Source organism: Capsicum annuum, chromosome 7 (genome assembly GCF_002878395.1).
Source record: "Capsicum annuum cultivar UCD-10X-F1 chromosome 7, UCD10Xv1.1, whole genome shotgun sequence".
NCBI lineage: Eukaryota > Viridiplantae > Streptophyta > Magnoliopsida > Solanales > Solanaceae > Capsicum > Capsicum annuum.
In genome coordinates this window covers 221472458-221491622 of record NC_061117.1, presented here as the reverse complement: position 1 = coordinate 221491622, position 19165 = coordinate 221472458, and the positions used below count along the sequence as shown (strand labels likewise).

At 31.6% G+C, this 19165-nt stretch overlaps 1 protein-coding gene and 1 pseudogene across 3 annotated transcripts; both read left to right on the top strand.

Annotated features, from left to right (window-relative positions):
• The first annotated feature begins 3046 nt into the window (after window positions 1-3046).
• Window positions 3047-3846, top strand: LOC124885914 (annotated as a pseudogene).
• An 8801-nt stretch (window positions 3847-12647) lies between these two features.
• On the top strand, window positions 12648-18795 carry LOC107878685 (beta-glucosidase 18). 3 transcript variants are annotated; one of them, XM_016725766.2, is made up of 12 exons: window positions 12649-12859; window positions 13227-13293; window positions 13703-13761; window positions 13871-13946; window positions 14436-14510; window positions 14669-14756; window positions 14978-15230; window positions 15861-15976; window positions 16565-16850; window positions 17472-17574; window positions 17680-17785; window positions 18382-18795. In XM_016725766.2, exons 1-12 carry the CDS (start codon window positions 12710-12712, stop codon window positions 18581-18583), a joined length of 1581 nt encoding a protein of 526 aa, XP_016581252.1. In that variant the 5' UTR covers window positions 12649-12709; the 3' UTR covers window positions 18584-18795. The 3 variants fall into 3 exon arrangements, with proteins under 3 accessions (XP_016581253.1, XP_016581252.1, XP_016581254.1); XM_016725767.2 differs by lacking the exon at window positions 14436-14510 and having other exon boundaries at window positions 12648-12859; XM_016725768.2 differs by lacking the exon at window positions 13227-13293 and having other exon boundaries at window positions 12652-12859.
• Window positions 18796-19165: the final 370 nt, after the last annotated feature.

Sequence of the window (19165 nt, the reverse complement as noted above, 5' to 3'; positions counted from 1 at the left end):
AAGAAAAGAAAAAGAAAAAGGGAAAAAAGGAAAAAAAATGACATGGCATGCCACGTGGAATCCATCTCAGCCAAATGTTCGCCCATGTGGACATCCGTTAAATAAAGGAATATATTTGCATACTTTAATAAAGGCGAGGGCATATTTAACCTTATAATTTAACTAAGGATAAATCTAACCAATTTATAAAAGTAGAGGGGCATTTTTGACCCCTTTTCCTAAAATATTAGTACACTCAAATCTCTCTATAGTAGCAGTGTTTGTAGGAAGATTCCATGATTGCTATAGAGAAGTATTGTTATATATGTATAGTAGTATTTGATATTCAGATCTCATTTAACGGTTATAAATAAAAGTATGCAAAATTAGAATGAGCATGAATACAAAAGAGACAAACAAACATTAGTAATTTTTTCCTCGAAGAACAATTAGACGGATCTATTTACAAAGGGCTTAATCCAGAAGGTTTTCGATAAGCATGTGGAAGAAATGAGTGTTAAAATTGTACACTCATGATTATGAGTCTAAGTGGGAGATTGTTTGGATGTACTATTAGCCATGTAATTTGTGTTATAGTATTATATTTTCATCCCATCTAAAGACTATTTATTATATTAATAAAATCTTTATTTGAATAAATCATTGTGTTAACATGTGTGTCCTTCACTTATATAGTAGACAATTTTGTGTATGGAGTATTTTAACTCATGCACGGAAGATTAAAATTGTCGGTTCTTATAAGTAATAAATTAACATTCACAATCAAAGATGAGGTAGGCCAAACATCTTGATGATTGTAGCTCAAGATTAAATATAATTTGATCTTAATTATGGGAGTGGTAATATTCCAACTTCTTGTGTCAGTACATTTCGTATGTATTGAACGGAACAATTAGAGATATTCGTTTATGTTCTGAATATTAATAAATGATTTCGCTAGTCCATTACATGTACTTATACTCTTATTCTTGATATAATTATTATGATCTATGTGGTTTGTTTTGTCATTTTAATCTATTAAAAAGTGAGACTCTTTTGTGAGTCAACATATTCCTAATAGGTTGGATGATGACAAATCACCTAGTGAAATATTAATTAGTTGATAGAACCATGTCTCGAACTTGATATAGAAGACACCTCTTTATGGTTGCTTATAAGTTTTCACGTGAAAACCCTGCAGGTGGACTTTGTATCCGTAATGTAAATTAAGTTAAGCATTATAAATAAAAGATTAAATTAATCAATGCGTTAAATTTTTCAGAGAATTTAATTTAATTGATTGATGTTGGTAATTCTAACATAGGGAGTTAAATAAGATGTAATGGTAGATTTTAAAGTTAAATCGAGGAGTGCAATTACAGATTTTAAGTGGAATAATTTGTAATTTATTATGACATGATAATTCTTCCATCACCGAATTAATATCATAATTGGAAGCCTCACTTAATAAATCTACGGTTCCTATTATACCTGATTAACTAATCAATTTTGAGAAAAAGAAAGAAACTTACTAGAAGAAGTAATATTATTTACTGGTCTTCTGAAGGAAAATGGCATCTTCTGACTTTAAATTAAAAACGCTCCTTTTAAGATTAAAAACGTTTTGGACAACTAAAGAGACCTAAAACGTTTTGGACAGTGGAAAAGGCTGAAAATGTTTTGGATAACTGAAAAGGCCTAAACATTTTGGACAACTAAAACGGTAAAAACGTTTGCCTCTTGGCTTTCCCCTCTTAAAGTGAAAATAAGAATAAATAGGGGTGTTGCTCAGAAGATTATTATCGATTTTCCTGATCATTCTCTTTGAATCCAAAATGCACTTGCACACACAAGTTTGATAGCAAAAGTTAGTCAGGATACTATAGAAGACTGTAGCCCTGGAGGTCAAAGCAGTGAATGAATTGTGTGAAAGCTTCAACAGGTAAGTAGTTTTTCAATTTCGTTTAATGATTTATGTTATCTAGATTATATGTAAGTTATATTGATCCTGTAGAATTGTTGCTTCTGTTGTGAATGTTTTAACAATTGGTTTTAGTAGTCTTCTTACATATGCTAGATAATGTAAAAGAACTTACATGATTTGTTGTACATATTTTGGATAATAGTTGTATAAATCATGTTGTTGCTGACTTTTTTTCATGTTTTTGATATCATGTTATTGCTGGCAGTTTTTCATGTTTTTGATGATGTTATTGATTTCAAGAGAATCTCAGTTTATCATCAAAAAAGCATAAAATGAATTTTGCATAGTTTTGTGAAAATTAGTTTTGTGGATTAAGGGAAAAACTATGATGAGTTTCGACTAAATCCAATTATAGTTGTTATCACTGTATGAATAGTAGTGGTAAGCCCAAGCAATGTAGGCAACCCTGCTGACCATCGCAACAACCCGACCAATAATTGTCGATTTGGTCGATTTTGGAGTTTTTTAAATTTTTGACGAACGCTGAATGACCTGAAATTTGATACGTTTATTGAAAATGACCCACTAAACAATACATACAGTAAACTGTGATCTAGGCTCTTTTTGAGCCATTCGGGATCATTTTGATGGGTATTTTTATTTTTTCAAAAAATGAAAAATTCTGAAAAAATTATTTTTCGCAAACTAGTGGTGATAGGGATCATTCCTTATGATTTTCAGTGGTTAATAACAGTAAATAATATAAGTTTACATGTTGACATCGGTCATCTTCCCCATAAGATAAACTTGTATATTGTAATACTGTTTTATAGTCTCTTATTTTTGGTGATTTGTATTAACTTTCCAACTAAGTTACATGTTGGTTCAATGGTATAGAGACTTATGAAATGTTCTATTTATCTAACTTAAATCAACAGTTGACTCTCTAACAGAGTTGGTTCTATTTTATTTAAGAGGTAAAATATCTGACATTACATGTATATTTGCTTAAATGGTTAAGTTTTCCTAACAGTTCTATCTGTTTATGTACATGGTTATATGTGTGATGTGGTTTTAAGAATTTTATTATTCTGCAACATGTCTAATGATATATGTTTAATTTTCTTATATAACAAATTAATCATGTCTTCATTCAATTCCTTAACCTCTATCCTGAATCAGAATAAACTAGAAGGCCCTAATTATGTGGACTGAAAACGTAATTTGGATAGTGTTTTTATTGCCGAGGGATTTAAATTTGTGTTGGTTGAGGAATGTCCTATTAAGTCTAATGAACTGACGTATGATGAGACTAAAGCCTATGATGAGTGGGTTAAGGCTGATGAGATGGCAAGATGCTACATTCTCGCCTCCATGGCAAATGTGTTACAGCATCAACATCAGTCCATGACTACTGCTTACGATATGATTGAATCTCTCAAAGATATATTTGGTGAGCAAAATCGTGCTGCAAAGCAGACGGCCATGAAAGCTCTTTTGACCACAAAAATGGTTGAATAAACTTCAGTAGGGGAACATGTTCTTAAAATGATGAGTTGAACGAGTTGAAAATTCTTGGTGCGGTTATTGATAAGGAATCTTAGGTTGAGATGGTCCTACAAATTCAGCCAGACAGTTTTTAGCAGTTTCTCTAGAATTATAATATGAATAAGATGGACTTATCTCTTGCGAAACTATTGAATGAGCTACAAGCGGTAGAATCTATCATTAAGCAACAAGCTCCTCCAGCGGCGTTGATTGTTGAACCTTCGTCTTCGACTTCTAAGCCGAAAGGTGAAAAGAAAAAGAAGAAGAAGAAGTCACATATAATTTTAGGTGCTAATGGTGGTGCGGCTAAGCCTAAGGGCAAGTGGTATCATTACAAACAACCTGGTCATTATAAGAAACAATGTCCCAGCTGCATAGCAAAGATGCATAAATAAGGTACTTCTTTTTCATATGTCGTTAAAATATTTTTAGCGGTTATTTCTACCCAATTTTGGGCTATAGATTTGGGAGCCACTAATCATATCTGCACTACGTTGCAGGGGTTTCAGGAAATACGGAGCCTAAGTGAAAATTAACTGAATATGTTTCAAGCAAATGGGAACCAACACCAGTCTTAGCAATTGAAAATATTTTTATTTTGTTTACTAGTTCTAGAGTTTTGACTTTGAATAATGTTCTTTATGTACCTTCTATAAGAAGGAATTTAATTTCAGTTTCAAAAATAATGGATGTTGGTTATAATGTTTATTTTCCTAATAATTGTGCAATTATAAAGTTTAATAAGCATTTTATTATTTCTTCTCCAAGAATACATGATTTGTTTGTAATTGATGCTTCCCATAATATGCTACAAACAATGGAACTTAATAATGTTGATCAATCACATAAAAAAACGTATTTTAAAATTGAGTGAAACATACTTATGCCACTTAAGTCTAGGTCATATTAACATAAATAGGATCTCACGGTTGGTTTCTGATGGACCTTTGAGTTCATTGAGAGTGGAGGCATTTTCAAATTGTGAATCTTGTTTAGAAGGTAAAATGATCAAGAGATCATTTCCTTCCAAAGGAAACAGGGCCGGTAATAAGTTGGAATTAATTCATACTGATTTGTGTTGTCCTATGAATATACAAGCAATAGGTGGTTTTGAATATTTTGTGACTTTCACAGATGATTACTCAAAATATGAATACATTTATTTGTTGCACCGTAAATATGAATGCTTTGAAAAATTCAAAGAATTTAAGATGGAAAAAAATGCGACATAACAAACATATCCATACATTACGATCTGATCGTGGTGAGGAATACCTTTCTGCAAAATTTATTAAATACTTATCAGAATTAGGAATTACATCTCAATATTCTGCTTCGAAAATACCACAACAAAATGGTGTGACAGAAAGACGAAATAGTACTCTTATAGAAATGGTTAGATCAATGTTAAGTTATTCAGATTTGCCCTTTTCTTTTTGGGGTTATGCTTTAGAAACTGAAAATTATATTCTGAACTTGGTTCCTTCAAAATCAGTACCTTTAACCCATCTGAATTGTGGAGTGGGAGCAAGCATAGTCTACGACATATTTGTGTTTGGGGTTGTCCAGCACATGTGCTAAAAGAAAAAGCTGATAAGTTGGAATCTAGAATAAAAGTGTGCATTTTTATTGGATATCCAAAAGGAACAAAAGGTAATTTATTTTACTGTCCTAAGGAGCAGAAGGTAATTGTTTTGACAAATGTCAGATTTCTTGAAGAGGATTATTTAATGAACGACGTTCCTAGAAGTAAAATTATTTTACAGGAGTTGAGCAATAGAATAACGAATAATGAAACACAAGAACAATTTCCAAAAATTATTATTGACATACCATTGCATCCACGTAGTGAGAGAAATGTCAATAGTCAAGAGGTTGAACAAGAGCAAACACTTAACATTACACTACCTCAAAGTAGTGGGAGTAACGTTGAGCAGCCTGCAATTATGGAGAAAAATATTCAGGGTAATGTCGAGGAACCTTTCATAGTGCAGGAAGACATTCAAGGTGTTTAAAATCTAGTTCCAAATGTAGCAGATCCTACAGTGACTAGTTGTCGTAGTGGAAGAATTACTAGAAAACCTTTACGGTTTGCATTCTTGGGAGAATCGTACGATAGAATCCCCGAGGAGCCTAATACAGAACCTTTTAATTACGTCGAAGCACTACATGACAAAGATGCTAAAATGTGGACTGCTGCTACGAATCTAAAATGGAGTCTATGTATTCCAATCAAGTCTGAAAACTTGTAGAACCACCTGTGGGAGTCAAACCCATTGACTGTAGATGGATCTATAAAAAAAAGGTGTGGATGAAAAAGTGCAAACTTTTAAGGCTAGGCTTGTTGCGAAAGGGTTTACTCAAAAAGAAGGAATTGACTATGAGGAAATTTTTTCGCTAGTAGCTATTCTTAAATCCATTAAGATTCTTTTATCCATTGCAGCCCATTATGACTATGAGATTTGACAAATGGATGTCAAGACGACTTTCCTAAATAGAAGTCTTGATGAGTGCATTTATATGACACAGCCAGAAGGTTTCATGGAAAGTGGTAATGAACATAAGTTTTGTCAAATTAAGAAATCCATTTATGGGTTAAAACAAACATCTATGGCATGAAATACTTGTTTTGATAATTCGATTAAGACTTTTCGTTTTGATCAATGTGAAAATGAGCCATGCATTTATAAAAAGTGGGATGGAGACAGAGTAGCATTTTTTATTCTGTACGTAGATGATATTTTGCTCATAAGAAATAATGTGAGCATATTGAATTCTATTAAGGACTATTTGTCCTCGCGTTTTAATATGAAAGACTTGGGAGAATCGACTCATATCCTTGGGATCAAGCTAATGCGAGATTGCAAACAAAAAATATTAGGCTTATCTCAAGCACTTTATATTGATACTATTCTTGCAAGATTTAGCATGAAAAATTTCAAAAAGGTACTCCTTCCTTTTAGACATGGAATTACTTTGTCAAAAGATCAGTTGCCCAAAATGATCGATGAGATAGAGAGAATGAAGGCGATCCCTTATGCTTTTGTTGTAGGGAGCCTCATATATACTATGTTATACACTAGACCAGATATCTGCTTTGCAGTTGGCATGGTTAGCAGATTTCAGTCTAATCCTGGGCAAGAACATTAGACTGCAGTTAAGCATATAATCAAGTACCTTAAAAGCACTAGGGATTACATACTTGTTTTTCACTCTAGGGATCTTATACCTATTGGGTATAATGATTCAGTTTTCAGTGGGATAAAGATTCTAGAAAATCTACCTCAGGATATGTGTTTACTTTAGGAGGTGGAGCCATTGTTTAGAGGAGTATCAAGCAATCATGTGTTGTTGATTCCACCATGGAAGCCGAATATGTAGATGCTTCTGAGGTGGATAAAGAGGTTGTTTGGCTCGGTAACTTTCTGAAAGAGCTTGGAGTTGTTCCTTCGGTTCAAATACCACTACCACTTTATTGAGACAATAGTGGTGCAGTTGAAAACTCAAAAGAACCACGAAGCCATAAAATAAATAATAATATTGAGAGAAAATACCATTTGATTTGGGATATAACTCAAATGGGTGATGTGAGAGTTTTGAAGATTGAATCGAAGAACAATTAGGCGGACCTATTTACAAAGGGCTTAATCCAAAAGGTTTTCGATAAACATGTGGAAGAAATGAGTGTTAAAATTGTGCATTCATGGTTATGATAGTTTATGTTATAGTATTATATTTTCATCCCGTTTAAAGACTATTTATTATATTAATAAAATCTTTATTTGAATAAATCATTGTTTTAACATGTGTGTCCTTTACTTATATAGTAGACAATTTTGTGTATGGAGTATTTTAACTCATTCACGGAAGATTAAAATTATCGGTTCTTATAAGTAATAAATTAACGTTTAAAATCAAAGATGAAGTAGGCCAAACATCTTGATAATTGTAGCACAAGATTAAATATAATTTGATCTTAATTATGGGAGTGGTAATATTTCAACTTCTTGTGCTAGTACATTTCGTATGTATTGAACGGACCAATTAGAGATATTTGTTTATGTTCTGAATATTAATAAACGATTTCTCTAGTCTATTACATGTACCCATACGCTTAATCTTGATGTAATTATTATGATCAATGTAGTTTGTTTTTTTATTTTAATTTATTAAAAGGTGAGACTCTTTTGTGAGTCAATATATTCCTAATAGATTGGATGATGACAAATCACTTAGTGAACTATTAGTTAGTTAATAGAACCATGTCTCGAACTTGAGATAGAAGACACCTCTTTATGGTTGCTTATAAGTTTTCACGTGAAAACCCTACAGGTGGATTTTGTATCTGTCATGTGAAATAAGTTAAGCATTATAAATAAAGGATTAAATTAATCACTGAGTTAAATTTTCAAAAAATTTAATTTAATTGGTTGGTGTCGGTAATTCTAACATGGGGAGTTAAATAAGATGTAATGGTAGATTTTATAATGAAATCGAGGAGTGCAATTATAGATTTTTAGTGGAATAATTCATAATTTATTATGATATGATAATTCTTCCATCACCGAATTAATATCATAATTGGAAGCCTCACTTTATAAATCTGTGGTCCCTGCTATACCTGATTAACTAATTAATTTTGGAAACGAGAAAGAAACTTATTAGAAGAAGTAATATTATTTATTGGTCTTCTGAAGGAAAATGATATCTTCTGACTTTAAATTAAAAACGTTCCTTTTAAGATTAAAAACGTTTTGGACTACTAAAGAGACCTAAAACGTTTTGGACAGTAGAAAAGGCTGAAAATGTTTTGGATAACTGAAAAGGCGTAAAACGTTTTGGACAACTAAAGGGGTAAAAACATTTGCCTCTTGGCTTTACCCTCTTTAAGTGAAAATAAGAATAAATAGGGGTGTTTCTCAGAAGATTATTATCTTTTTTCCTGATCATTCTCTTTGAATCCAAAAAGCACTTGCTCACACAAGTTTGATAGCAAAATTTAGTCAGGATACAGTAGAAGACTGAAGCCCTGGAGGTCAAAGCAGTGAACGAATTGTGTGAAAGTTTCAATAGGTAAGTAGCTTTTCAATTTCGTTTGAAGATTTATGTTATCTAGATTATATGTAAGTTATATTGATCCTGTAGAATTGTTGCTTCCGTTGTACATGTTCTAACAATTGTAACTACCTAATTTTGCAATTTTATGTGTGTTAGATTGAAGGAGGATATTTTGAAGATGGCAGAAGTTTTAGCAATTGGGATGCTTATTATCGTATCAATGGTAAGTACTTTCACATTTTATCATAAGTGTGAGTTTGATTCTTTTGATTGGTAAAACATGTGAAAATTCTTTTGATAATGAGCAGCCATGAAATTCACATTCATGACTTTTGCCTACTTTAACATCATATTACTTATTGATGTATGTGATATTTTTTTCAAACAAAATAAAACGTTGGAGAGTTGGAAAGAGAAAATGGAGAATCGAATCCTCGCCGAGAAAATGATAGTTCCGGTATACATGCATAGCCAACCAACTAAGTAATCTCTTCATTTTTTAGGCCAAATCCATCGACAGTCTCCTAAACTTGACACCATCTTTAACTTTAGTACCTCAAGTGGACATTGTTCACTTTTGGCACCTCAAGTAACCATAAAATGTATCATTTTGGCACCTTTCGACATCAGCACTGGTGCATGTATCTCACTCGCTGCCAACATGGATAAAACAACCAATTGATTTGTACCAACTTATTTAAATTGTCACATCACCATATGCACCTATAATTTTAAAAAAAACATGAAATTTATGTCCAATAAATTAATGATACATATTTTTTTGACCAAATAATTACAAACAAAATCTCAACAATGTCTTTTCCACCCAAACTTCTTAACCTCCATTAATGGAGGTTAAAACGTCCAAATTTGGTCGCGGCAATTTCACATTTTAACGTATAACAGGCTTCCACAACACAACAGTATCCTTATACATATCATAATCACAAGACAAACAAATAAGACCGTTACAACAACCAACAATTCTTAAGTACTCATTACAACTTGTCTTCAAACATTCCATGGCTGCAAAATCTCAACAGTATCCATGTTTTTTTTGTTAATTAATTTTTTTATAATTTTTAAAAAAATTAAGGCTCAAAGATGTCAATAAATCTCAAGAAACAGAAATTTTGGTGACACCAAAGAATTCCGACGACCGCCATAGCTGCAAATTTCTCACTTAAAAAAGCTTATCAATGGAGGTTAAAGAAGATGATTCTTGGTTTAACCATTCTTTTTTTTCTTTATTAATTCAATCAATCAAGGAAAAATTAGCATAGACATGTGTTAAGAAAAGAAAAAAAATGGTGGAAAATTAATGGGTTGAAAGAGTGAAGAAGAAAGATGAAAAATTATGAAAATATCCCTGTCACGTGTTTAAAAGCGAGCGTGATACACTTTCTTTGTTGAATCAGCAAAAGGTACCAAAATGACACACTTTATGATTACTTGAGGTGCCAAAAGTGAACAAGGTTCACTTGACGTGCCAAAATAAAAAATGATACCAAATTTAGGGGTTATCGATGGCTTTGATCATTTTTATACTTAATATTGATTGCATGTATCATACCAAATGGAGAAAGTGGGAACATAACTGGCGACCATTATCACCCTTACATGGCAGACACTAAATTAATTAGAGAAAAGACATATTTTCCCTCCTGAACTTGTCCTTCAAACTCACTTTAGCACTTAAACTTAACTTCTGTTTATTTACCTCGCTTAACATCTATAAAGTGAATTATTTTTACCCCTAAAGTTGACGTGAATTTAAAAAAAAAAAGGCTCATTTTTTAATTTTAAAACTGATATGGTCCCACTTTTTTAAATATATACATATATAAACTCACCCCTTACCTCTCACCCCACTCTATCTTCATCTTCTTCATACCCCCCAGCCCTCCCCGCCCCCACCCCATTTTTTTTATTTCTTCTTACAACCCACCCCAATTCCTTTTCTCCTTCTTCTAACTCTCCATCTTCACTTCTATCATCTTCATTAATTTCTTCAAAAAAATAAAAAAAAAATATGTGAAAAGTTATGAATTTTAATGGGTTAGAAAATAATTTTGGAAAAAAATTCTTTCAATACATGATTGTTAAACTAAATTACTTATGTGATTTTTCAAGAAAACTATTGTTGGATTTATGAGATTGCCCTTTGTATCCACCATTATTGAATCTTGAAAAAGCTTGAAGACAAGAAAAATGAGTTTATTGTCGAATTTGTGGTTGATGTTCAAATTGATTATTGGGGTTTTCTGATGATGATGTGAAGTTGTACTTGAATTTTGAGTTTGATTGGTATGAATTTTGCTAGTTTAATTTTGTATCCGCCATTGTTGAAGCTTGGAAAAAAGTTGAAAACAAAAAAAATGAGTTCGTTGAATTCATGATTAATGTCTAAATTGATTATTGGAGTTTTCTGATGATGTTGTAAATTTGTGCCTGAAATTTGAGTTTCTTGAATTGGTGGTTTGATAAAGGAATAATTGGTGTTTCTTGAATTGGTTGTTTCTTGAATTGATAATATGTTTAAGTTTGAAGAAGATAGAAAAGGGAGGTGAGGGGAAAGGTGGGGTGATTTTAAAGAAGATAAAAGTTGCAAGGTTGGGGGGTGTGAAGAAGAAAGAAAATGAGAGGGATGGGGTGGCTTTTTATATCTATCTATCTATATATATATATATATATATATATATATATATATATATATATATATATATATAAAATAATAAATATGTACTTTTAAATTTATTTTTAAAAAATATATAAAAATAAAGTGTAGGAGATTAATTTTTTTTAGAAAAATTGAACTTCTTACATGGCAATGACGTGGCTCCGACGTGGCGTTGATGTGTAGGCGAGTGTAACACACTCTCCGTTGTGAGAGAGATATTCAGTCTTGAGGGGTGAAAATAATTCACTTTAAAGATGTTAAGGGGATAAATAAACAGAAGTTAAGTTTAAGTACTAAAGTGAGTTTGAAGGATAAGTTCGAGGGGAAAAGATGTCTTTTCTCAATTAATTAATTTGATGTCATATGTCAATTATGTATTTAATTTAATAATCCATTCATTTCAAAAGAATGACCTACTTTAATTTAGCACAAAATTTAAGAAAATAAAGAAAACTTTTTAATATTGTGACCTTAAATTAAAGTTGTATCAAATGTACCAAAATGTCTTTTAATCTTGTTATCTTAAATATGTCATGTGAAAAATTATAATTAAAACATTGCCAAAAATGAAAAAAAATTATTCTTTTTTAAACAGATTGAAAAGAAAAATAGATCATTCTTTTTAATTCGGAGGAAGTAATATGTTTTTAATTGATGATGACAGGGTGACATTGACCCAATGGCCTCTCTTTTGGGGTAAATGCATATAGATTCTCCATTTCTTTATTTCTTTTGGGCTCCTCGATCTCTTAGTTGTACTTTTTAAACTGCTAAAACCATCAATATTTTTTCATTGAAATTCAAACTGAAATTTTTTACAAATATTTCGATTGAATGAGTGGAAAAGAAATAATAATTGTGTTTTCACATAAAAGAATTAACAAGCTTTTCAGTATTTTAATGAAAATATATTTTTCAAAATGTATTTTTCAGTGAGTTGGTTTGGTGGAAAATGAGTGGAAAAAATATAATTTCAACAATATAATACCCAATATATGGGCATGGCGAGGCTAAATGTATGTAATACATATTGCTATCTTAAAAAAGAAATAAAGAAACTGTTTTCGATAAATAAAATTACATTATGAGCTCATTAGGATTGATGATTTATGATGGATTCACTTAGAGTAGTCCAAATTAGCTCAACTTCAAAATCACTTTACCCAAATCCATTAAAACATGAACGAATTGAGCGGATTAAATGAATTGGATAAATGTTACCACCCTGACAACTTTGACAAGTACTTCCAAATCACTTTACCCAAATTTATTAAAACATGAATGAATAGAGCGGGTTAAATGTGTTTGGGCTAATTCTACCACCCTACCGACAACTTTGCCAATTACTTGTGGATAGTAAGCCAAAAAGACATGTTATTTATCTATGTAACATGACACGTAAGCACAATCATTCAATTGACTATATTGAGCACATACACCTTATTCATTCCACTAATAAAGTCAGACACACTATTTTGTACTACAATTTTATCCATAATTCAGTCCACACAAAAAGAAAGATGAATTACTCCTCTTTCATTTTTCTTCTCTTAATATTCCAACATGTTTGTGCAAATAAAATCATAGTAAATAATGGCTTGGAAGAAGAGGTGAAGAGATCAGAGTTTCCAAATGGTTTTCTTTTTGGAACTGCATCTTCTGCCTATCAAGTATGTATATACTATATGTTTCAAATATTCATAAGATATACTATTGCATCATTTACAATCCAAAGAAATCCTATATAAACTAAAAATAGAGAATACATTTAGCCTATATTATGAGCAAACACATTCCATGCTCGAGGAATATGTACAATCTTGATTTCTTCAAAGGAATCCATCAATCGTCACATATCATCGCAAGTGAAATCTATTTTCCAAGATATTGTCATGATCTCTTTTGCAACATTTAATTTGTACCACACTCTTCACATCTGATAGTATATGTATGAACCTTTGACCAACCTTTTTGCAGTGTTGTTTCCAAAGCCTCCCGAATTGGGATTTTTAATGTTCAGATTTTAATTTTTATTAGATTGAAGGAGCATATAATGAAGATGGCAAAAGTCTTAGCAATTGGGATGTTTTCTCTCATATTAATGGTCTCTCTCTCTCTCTCTGCCACATTCTTCATTTTTTCTTAAGAAGGATTGGGTTTGGGAGAGGCGGGGGGGGGGGGGGGGGGGGGGGGGGAAGGGGCCCCCCCCCAACAAATTGAAATAAAAAAGGGGGGGGGGGGGGGGGGGGGTTGTTTCGAATAAAAGGAACTCACATTGGGGGTTGGTTGGTGGAGGGGGGGGGGGTTGTTTCGAAATCTGACCTTCGCATACTAGGAGTGAAGGGCACATCCTTACGCTCTAACTTATAGTAATAAAACAAACTCACATTCTTTTTCTTCTGTATGAAGTTCTCTAATATATGTACCTAAAAAAGAAGTCTTAACATGTTCCTTGTATACAAGTTATTATGTTTATCTTTTCTTTTTTGGTGTTGGTTCTTGAATTGTTTTAGGTAGCATAAGAAATGGAGCAAATGGAGACATAGCTAATGACCATTATCATCGTTACCTGGTATATACCAATTAAATTAATCATGCCATATATGTTTGATCTTGCAAACATTAATTTAAAACATGGATTATATTGTGTTTTGTTTTAATTATAAGATTAATGATGGCAGGAAGACATTGATATAATGGCCTCACTTGGAGTAAATGCCTATCGATTTTCTATTTCCTGGAGTAGAATTCTACCTAGTATGTTTTTCTTTCTTTCTTTATTGATTAGTTTATCTCATTAATTTTAACTTGTTTCTCTACGGAAAAAAAGTTTGAGTCTAACTTATCCGAAAGCTAGCTCAAAAGGTGAGGATAGCTCCATCTTCCACATATTTTTTTCATCCGATACGGCATGGATCATCGAACCGGCATTCAGGATTAGTAGTGCTAAGATCACATATCTTAATTGACTGCAAGTTGAATAAACTAGGAACAAATAAATATATTGGTACTAAATTGATCTAAAGTCTTTTTATTTATATCGCTTAAATTCAAATAGAATTGAAAGAAAAAATGAATGTGATTCTAAGGTCAAATAATAAGGGATGCATCTCGATCACTAAGATATCACATTTGAAAAAAAAAAAAAATGAATCTTGGATCTAATTTAAACATAAAATTACTTAATTTATAACCTTAAATTATACATATTTGCTTTTAACTCCTTATTCTGACGGAATTGAACAGGAGGAAAATCAGGACAAGTTAATTCTGCCGGAATTAAGTTTTACCATAATATCATTGACAATCTCTTACTCAAAGGTGACTTATAAAAATAAATATTGTTAGATCTTTATGCCAACTCTTCTTTTATCATATTTGTTATTACTAATACAAAATGTATTTACAATCTTAGAGTTGACCAATAATCAAGATTATGTTATAAGTAGTAATATTTATAAGTAAATATTATGTTGCAGGAATAACACCATTTGTGACTATCCATCATAGTGACTATCCTCAAGAATTTGAGGACAGATTTGGGGCCTGGCTCAGTCCTCTAATGCAGTAAGTTTTATTCTCTAAGTAGAGGTCGTTTTTGAAAGATCAAAACATCTGCTCACTCACTTTGATTGAAAATAGTCAGCAAATATATAATATATGTATAATTTATGTTACATAACTATGTACAATCAATATATATATCTATATATACTTGCAAGATAAAGTAAACTGTAAAACCAAAAGATCTCAATCTTAATTAGTTACTATAATTTTGAGTTTTATAGGGAAGAGTTTGTGCACTTTGCTGAGGTATGTTTCAAGAGTTTTGGGAATAGAGTGAAGTATTGGGCTACTATAAATGAGCCCAAATTACTTGCAGAACTGAGCTATACGAATGGATTATATCCTCCACTTCATTGTTCTCCACCATTTGGGAATTGTTCATCTGGTAATTCAGATATTGAGCCTATACTTATTGTACACAACTCAATATTGGCTCATGCCAAGGCTGTCAAAATTTATCGTGATCATTTTCAGGCAAGTTTTCTTTCATATTTGCATTTTACTACGCCTTTAAAAAAATATTGTTTTCTAAATTTAATTTCAAATCTAGTTCATAATGAGTCTGATTCATTAATCCAACACATATGCACGTCTAAACTATCCATTATTACATGATAGGGGCAACGTGGCTCTAATACCATTCAAAGAAGAAAGTAGTATAAATATACACTGTACAATGTGCGCTAACCAAGGAAAGAAATAAAATAAAATAAAACCCTACAAATCTACTAAAAATTTACGGGAAATATACATGATACGAAAAGAGGTGTAAGTTCGTTCCGTAACAAAACCAATTTGACTTACACTTTCTATTTTATCTGTAATGATCTTAAGCTTTCAATCACAAATATTACACTAGCATGTTTAAGATTACACTTTCTATTTTATCTGTAATGATCTTAAGCTTTCAATCACAAATATTACACTAGCATGTTTAAGATTACGAGTTTAAAAAGGTCATTCAGCTATACAAATATTATGACGCGTTTTAAAAAATAAGCATCAAAAATCTCTTTTTTTTCCCTTTAAACTCCATCAGTGTCCCATATTCAAATAGATTCACGTAAATCGAAATGAATAGATTAATAATTAACTGCTATTCAGGTGGAACAAGGTGGGATGATAGGAATGGTGGAAAGTGCTTACATGTATAAGCCAATGACTAATAGTGAGGCTGACAAAAAAGCTGCCACTAGAGCTTTGGCTATTCATTTGACTTGGTACGTATGTATATACTACACCAAATATTTTTATTTGTATATAAATATACATATAAAAAAAAATATATCTAATATATGTGTCATATCATATACTGTATTAATAATCAAGGATTAACAAAGATGAAATATACATTAATTCATTACTAGTGATGATAATTGTATATACTGTGTGCAAAACATATATATATATATATGCATTACACATGACGGGATTTGACATAAACATCAATTATGCAGTGTATTTTTTTATTTAAAGTGTTATGAAAAAATTTTAACATGTGATATATATATCAGGTCAATTACCATTTGATTAAAGCTATATATTCTGTAATTTGATGTTTTTCTAATTATCTAGTGTCCAAAATTAATTGGCATATCTAATTAGATGTGTAGGCTCATTTAAGAGGGAAATAAGTGCTCATGTCTCTGTAAAGAATATTTCTATTTTGAATGCGCAAACTTGAGATTCTGATTAAAAATGAAACTAGGGATTTCATCTATCTCTTTGCACCACAATTTTTGGTGTATCTTTAATTTGATTTTTCTAGTTTAAACTATCGTATGGACAATTTGTAAATGATCCTGCAGGGTTCTTGATCCTCTAGTACATGGAGATTATCCAATAGAATTGCAACATTATCTTGGAAAAAATTTACCAAGATTCAGCTCTGAAGAAAAATTACTTATAACAAACAGCACAGATTTCATAGGACTTAATCATTATTCAACTTTGTTGGTCAAGGATTGTCTTCATTCAAATTGTACATGCATACATGACAATAATCCTACGTGCACTCGTGGTGAAAATCGTGCAATATCAGGATTTTTGCTAACTACTGGACAGAATAAAAATGGTGTCTTCATAGGAGAAGAGGTATAACAATATTCTTATTATGTTATACTTCCTGTTTTTTATTTCACCTGACATCGTTTGACTGGACACATGATTTGCAGAAAAAAAAAAAAAAAAGAGAAACATTCAGTACACCCTCCTCCCCCTTCCGCCGCATATGACCAAAGTTGTTACGACACACTCTAATTTCACGGGGGTTCTATTACCCCTAATCTCATTTTTAGCATATGTTTTTCACCCTTTTGTGCTGATGTGACACCTTTGTTACATAAAATGATGTCTACTTCAAAGGTGTCACGTCAGCTAAAAAGGTTGACAAAAGGTATCACATCAGCTAAAAAGGTTGACAAAAACGCTAAAATTTAGTTCAAGACAATAGGGACCTCGTGAAGTTGAAGTGTGTCGTAGCAAATTTGGTCATCATTCAGGGCTACTAGATGTTTTCCTAAAAAACAAATGAAGATTTTTGAAACTCGTGGGTCTAAAATAATCCTTTAGATATTTTCGTGGTTGTAAATCCTATCACTAAGGATAAAAGAGAAATTTCAACGTTAAATTATTTCTAATTATGATAAAGTGAAGACAATTTCATCCACGATAGCACTAAATGAATATCGATCTGATTTTATTTATTTTTTGCAGATGGGAATACCTGGACTGTATGTTTTTCCGCCAGGCATGGAAGAGCTTGTTGATTATGTTAAGAAGAGATACAATAACATACCTATATATGTGACTGAAAATGGTAAATATTAATTTCCTAATTAATCATAGATTATATTAATTTTTCAGGCAGCTATACTTATTAGGTATACATAATCATATGTATATGTATATATATTTCATGCAGGGTATGGATCAGAGGAGTATCAAGATGGAGGATATGACATGGACCAAGATATGAAACGAATTAAATATCACAAAACATACTTAGCATCTTTGGCTCGATCAATTAGGTATACTTAATTTCCATTAATCTCAAATTTTCTACTACTTTATATGAATTAATATATAACATGGATGATAGATTCCAAGCATACATGTTATTTGTAGTATTGAATAGTTCGTACATCGTAAATCGTAATATACCTAATGTCTTATATAACAAAAGGTAAAATCAGTTTCAACGTGTTACATATTAAAATACTTGAATTCAGATAGACATATCTATGCATGAAATAAAATGTCCATTTAGAATAGTCACTTTTCTAACTCAATAATTAATTAATGAAATCTTATTTCATGAAATGGCTAAAAAGAAAATCTATGGTTATAATATAGGCTTTTTTTTTATATCCTGTAGAGAATTATTTGTATTTTCTACCATATGTATATATAAACAATATCTCTACAAGAAAAATCAATATTAATTGTGGCACATGAAAGTCTTTCTTCTTCATTATGTTTCTCTATTTTTCTAATAAGCTGTATGTTGCTTTACGTCCTTTTATTCTTTTAGTCCATCTTCATATTAATTTTAATTGTCCCTTTTTTTTGTTGTTGGTTAAATTAAAATGTATTTCTTTTCTCTTTTATAAATGATAATTTACAGGAATGGTGCTGATGTGCGTGGCTATTTTGTATGGAGTTTGTTGGATAATTTTGAGTGGAGATTTGGGTACACTGTCAAATTTGGGCTTTATTATGTTGATCCAATTTCTATGGATCGAAGCCCAAAAAAATCGGCCCACTGGTTTGGAGATTTCCTCACTAACACTACCCTCAACAATATTCAAGCGAAGAGCTCAATATAAAACATGATTAGCTCCCCCTAAATATGTGTGTGATTTGAGGGTCGTTAGTAGCGCATTAATTCGAACGTAAGGTAATTCGAAATTCTTCTAGATGGATTTGACTGTAATAAATGTCGTTAGACAAAATTTCGGTATTCAAGTTGATCTTTGAAAGAGCTTCGTTGATCTTATTGACTTTGCAAAAAATAAGATTTGATGTCATGATTTATTTATGATTTTCCGTGAGTCTATGAAGTTTTTTTAGGTACACGTTTCTTTTGACTAGTGAGATTATAATAGTGAACTATCTATTATATGAGTTTTCTACTTAAACTAACACTAGTGTGGAGTGAAACATATCCGAACAATCAGTAGTTATTTGAGTTTTCTACATAAATTATCGCAATAGTTTAGTGAAACATACCCAAACTATCAGTTTTTTGTGTTTCCTATATGAGATTTTAGATATGAACCCCTTAAGCAAGAGGTTGGGGGTTCGATTCCCACCTCTGGCGAATGGAGCAAACTTTGTGGTCAGTTTTCTACCGCTTAGTGCGCTAACCGAAGGAACGGGGGATTAGTCTCACGGCTGCCGGCTGTAAG

Coding starts and splice junctions, on each gene's coding strand:
- LOC107878685 (XM_016725766.2), top strand. CDS start 12,710: ATGAATTACTCCTCTTTCATTTTTCTTCTCTTAATATTCCAACATGTT. Junction 13,947..14,435: donor CTGGAGTAGAATTCTACCTA/GTATGTTTTTCT, acceptor GGAATTGAACAG/GAGGAAAATCAGGACAAGTT. Junction 17,786..18,381: donor TCTTTGGCTCGATCAATTAG/GTATACTTAATT, acceptor GATAATTTACAG/GAATGGTGCTGATGTGCGTG.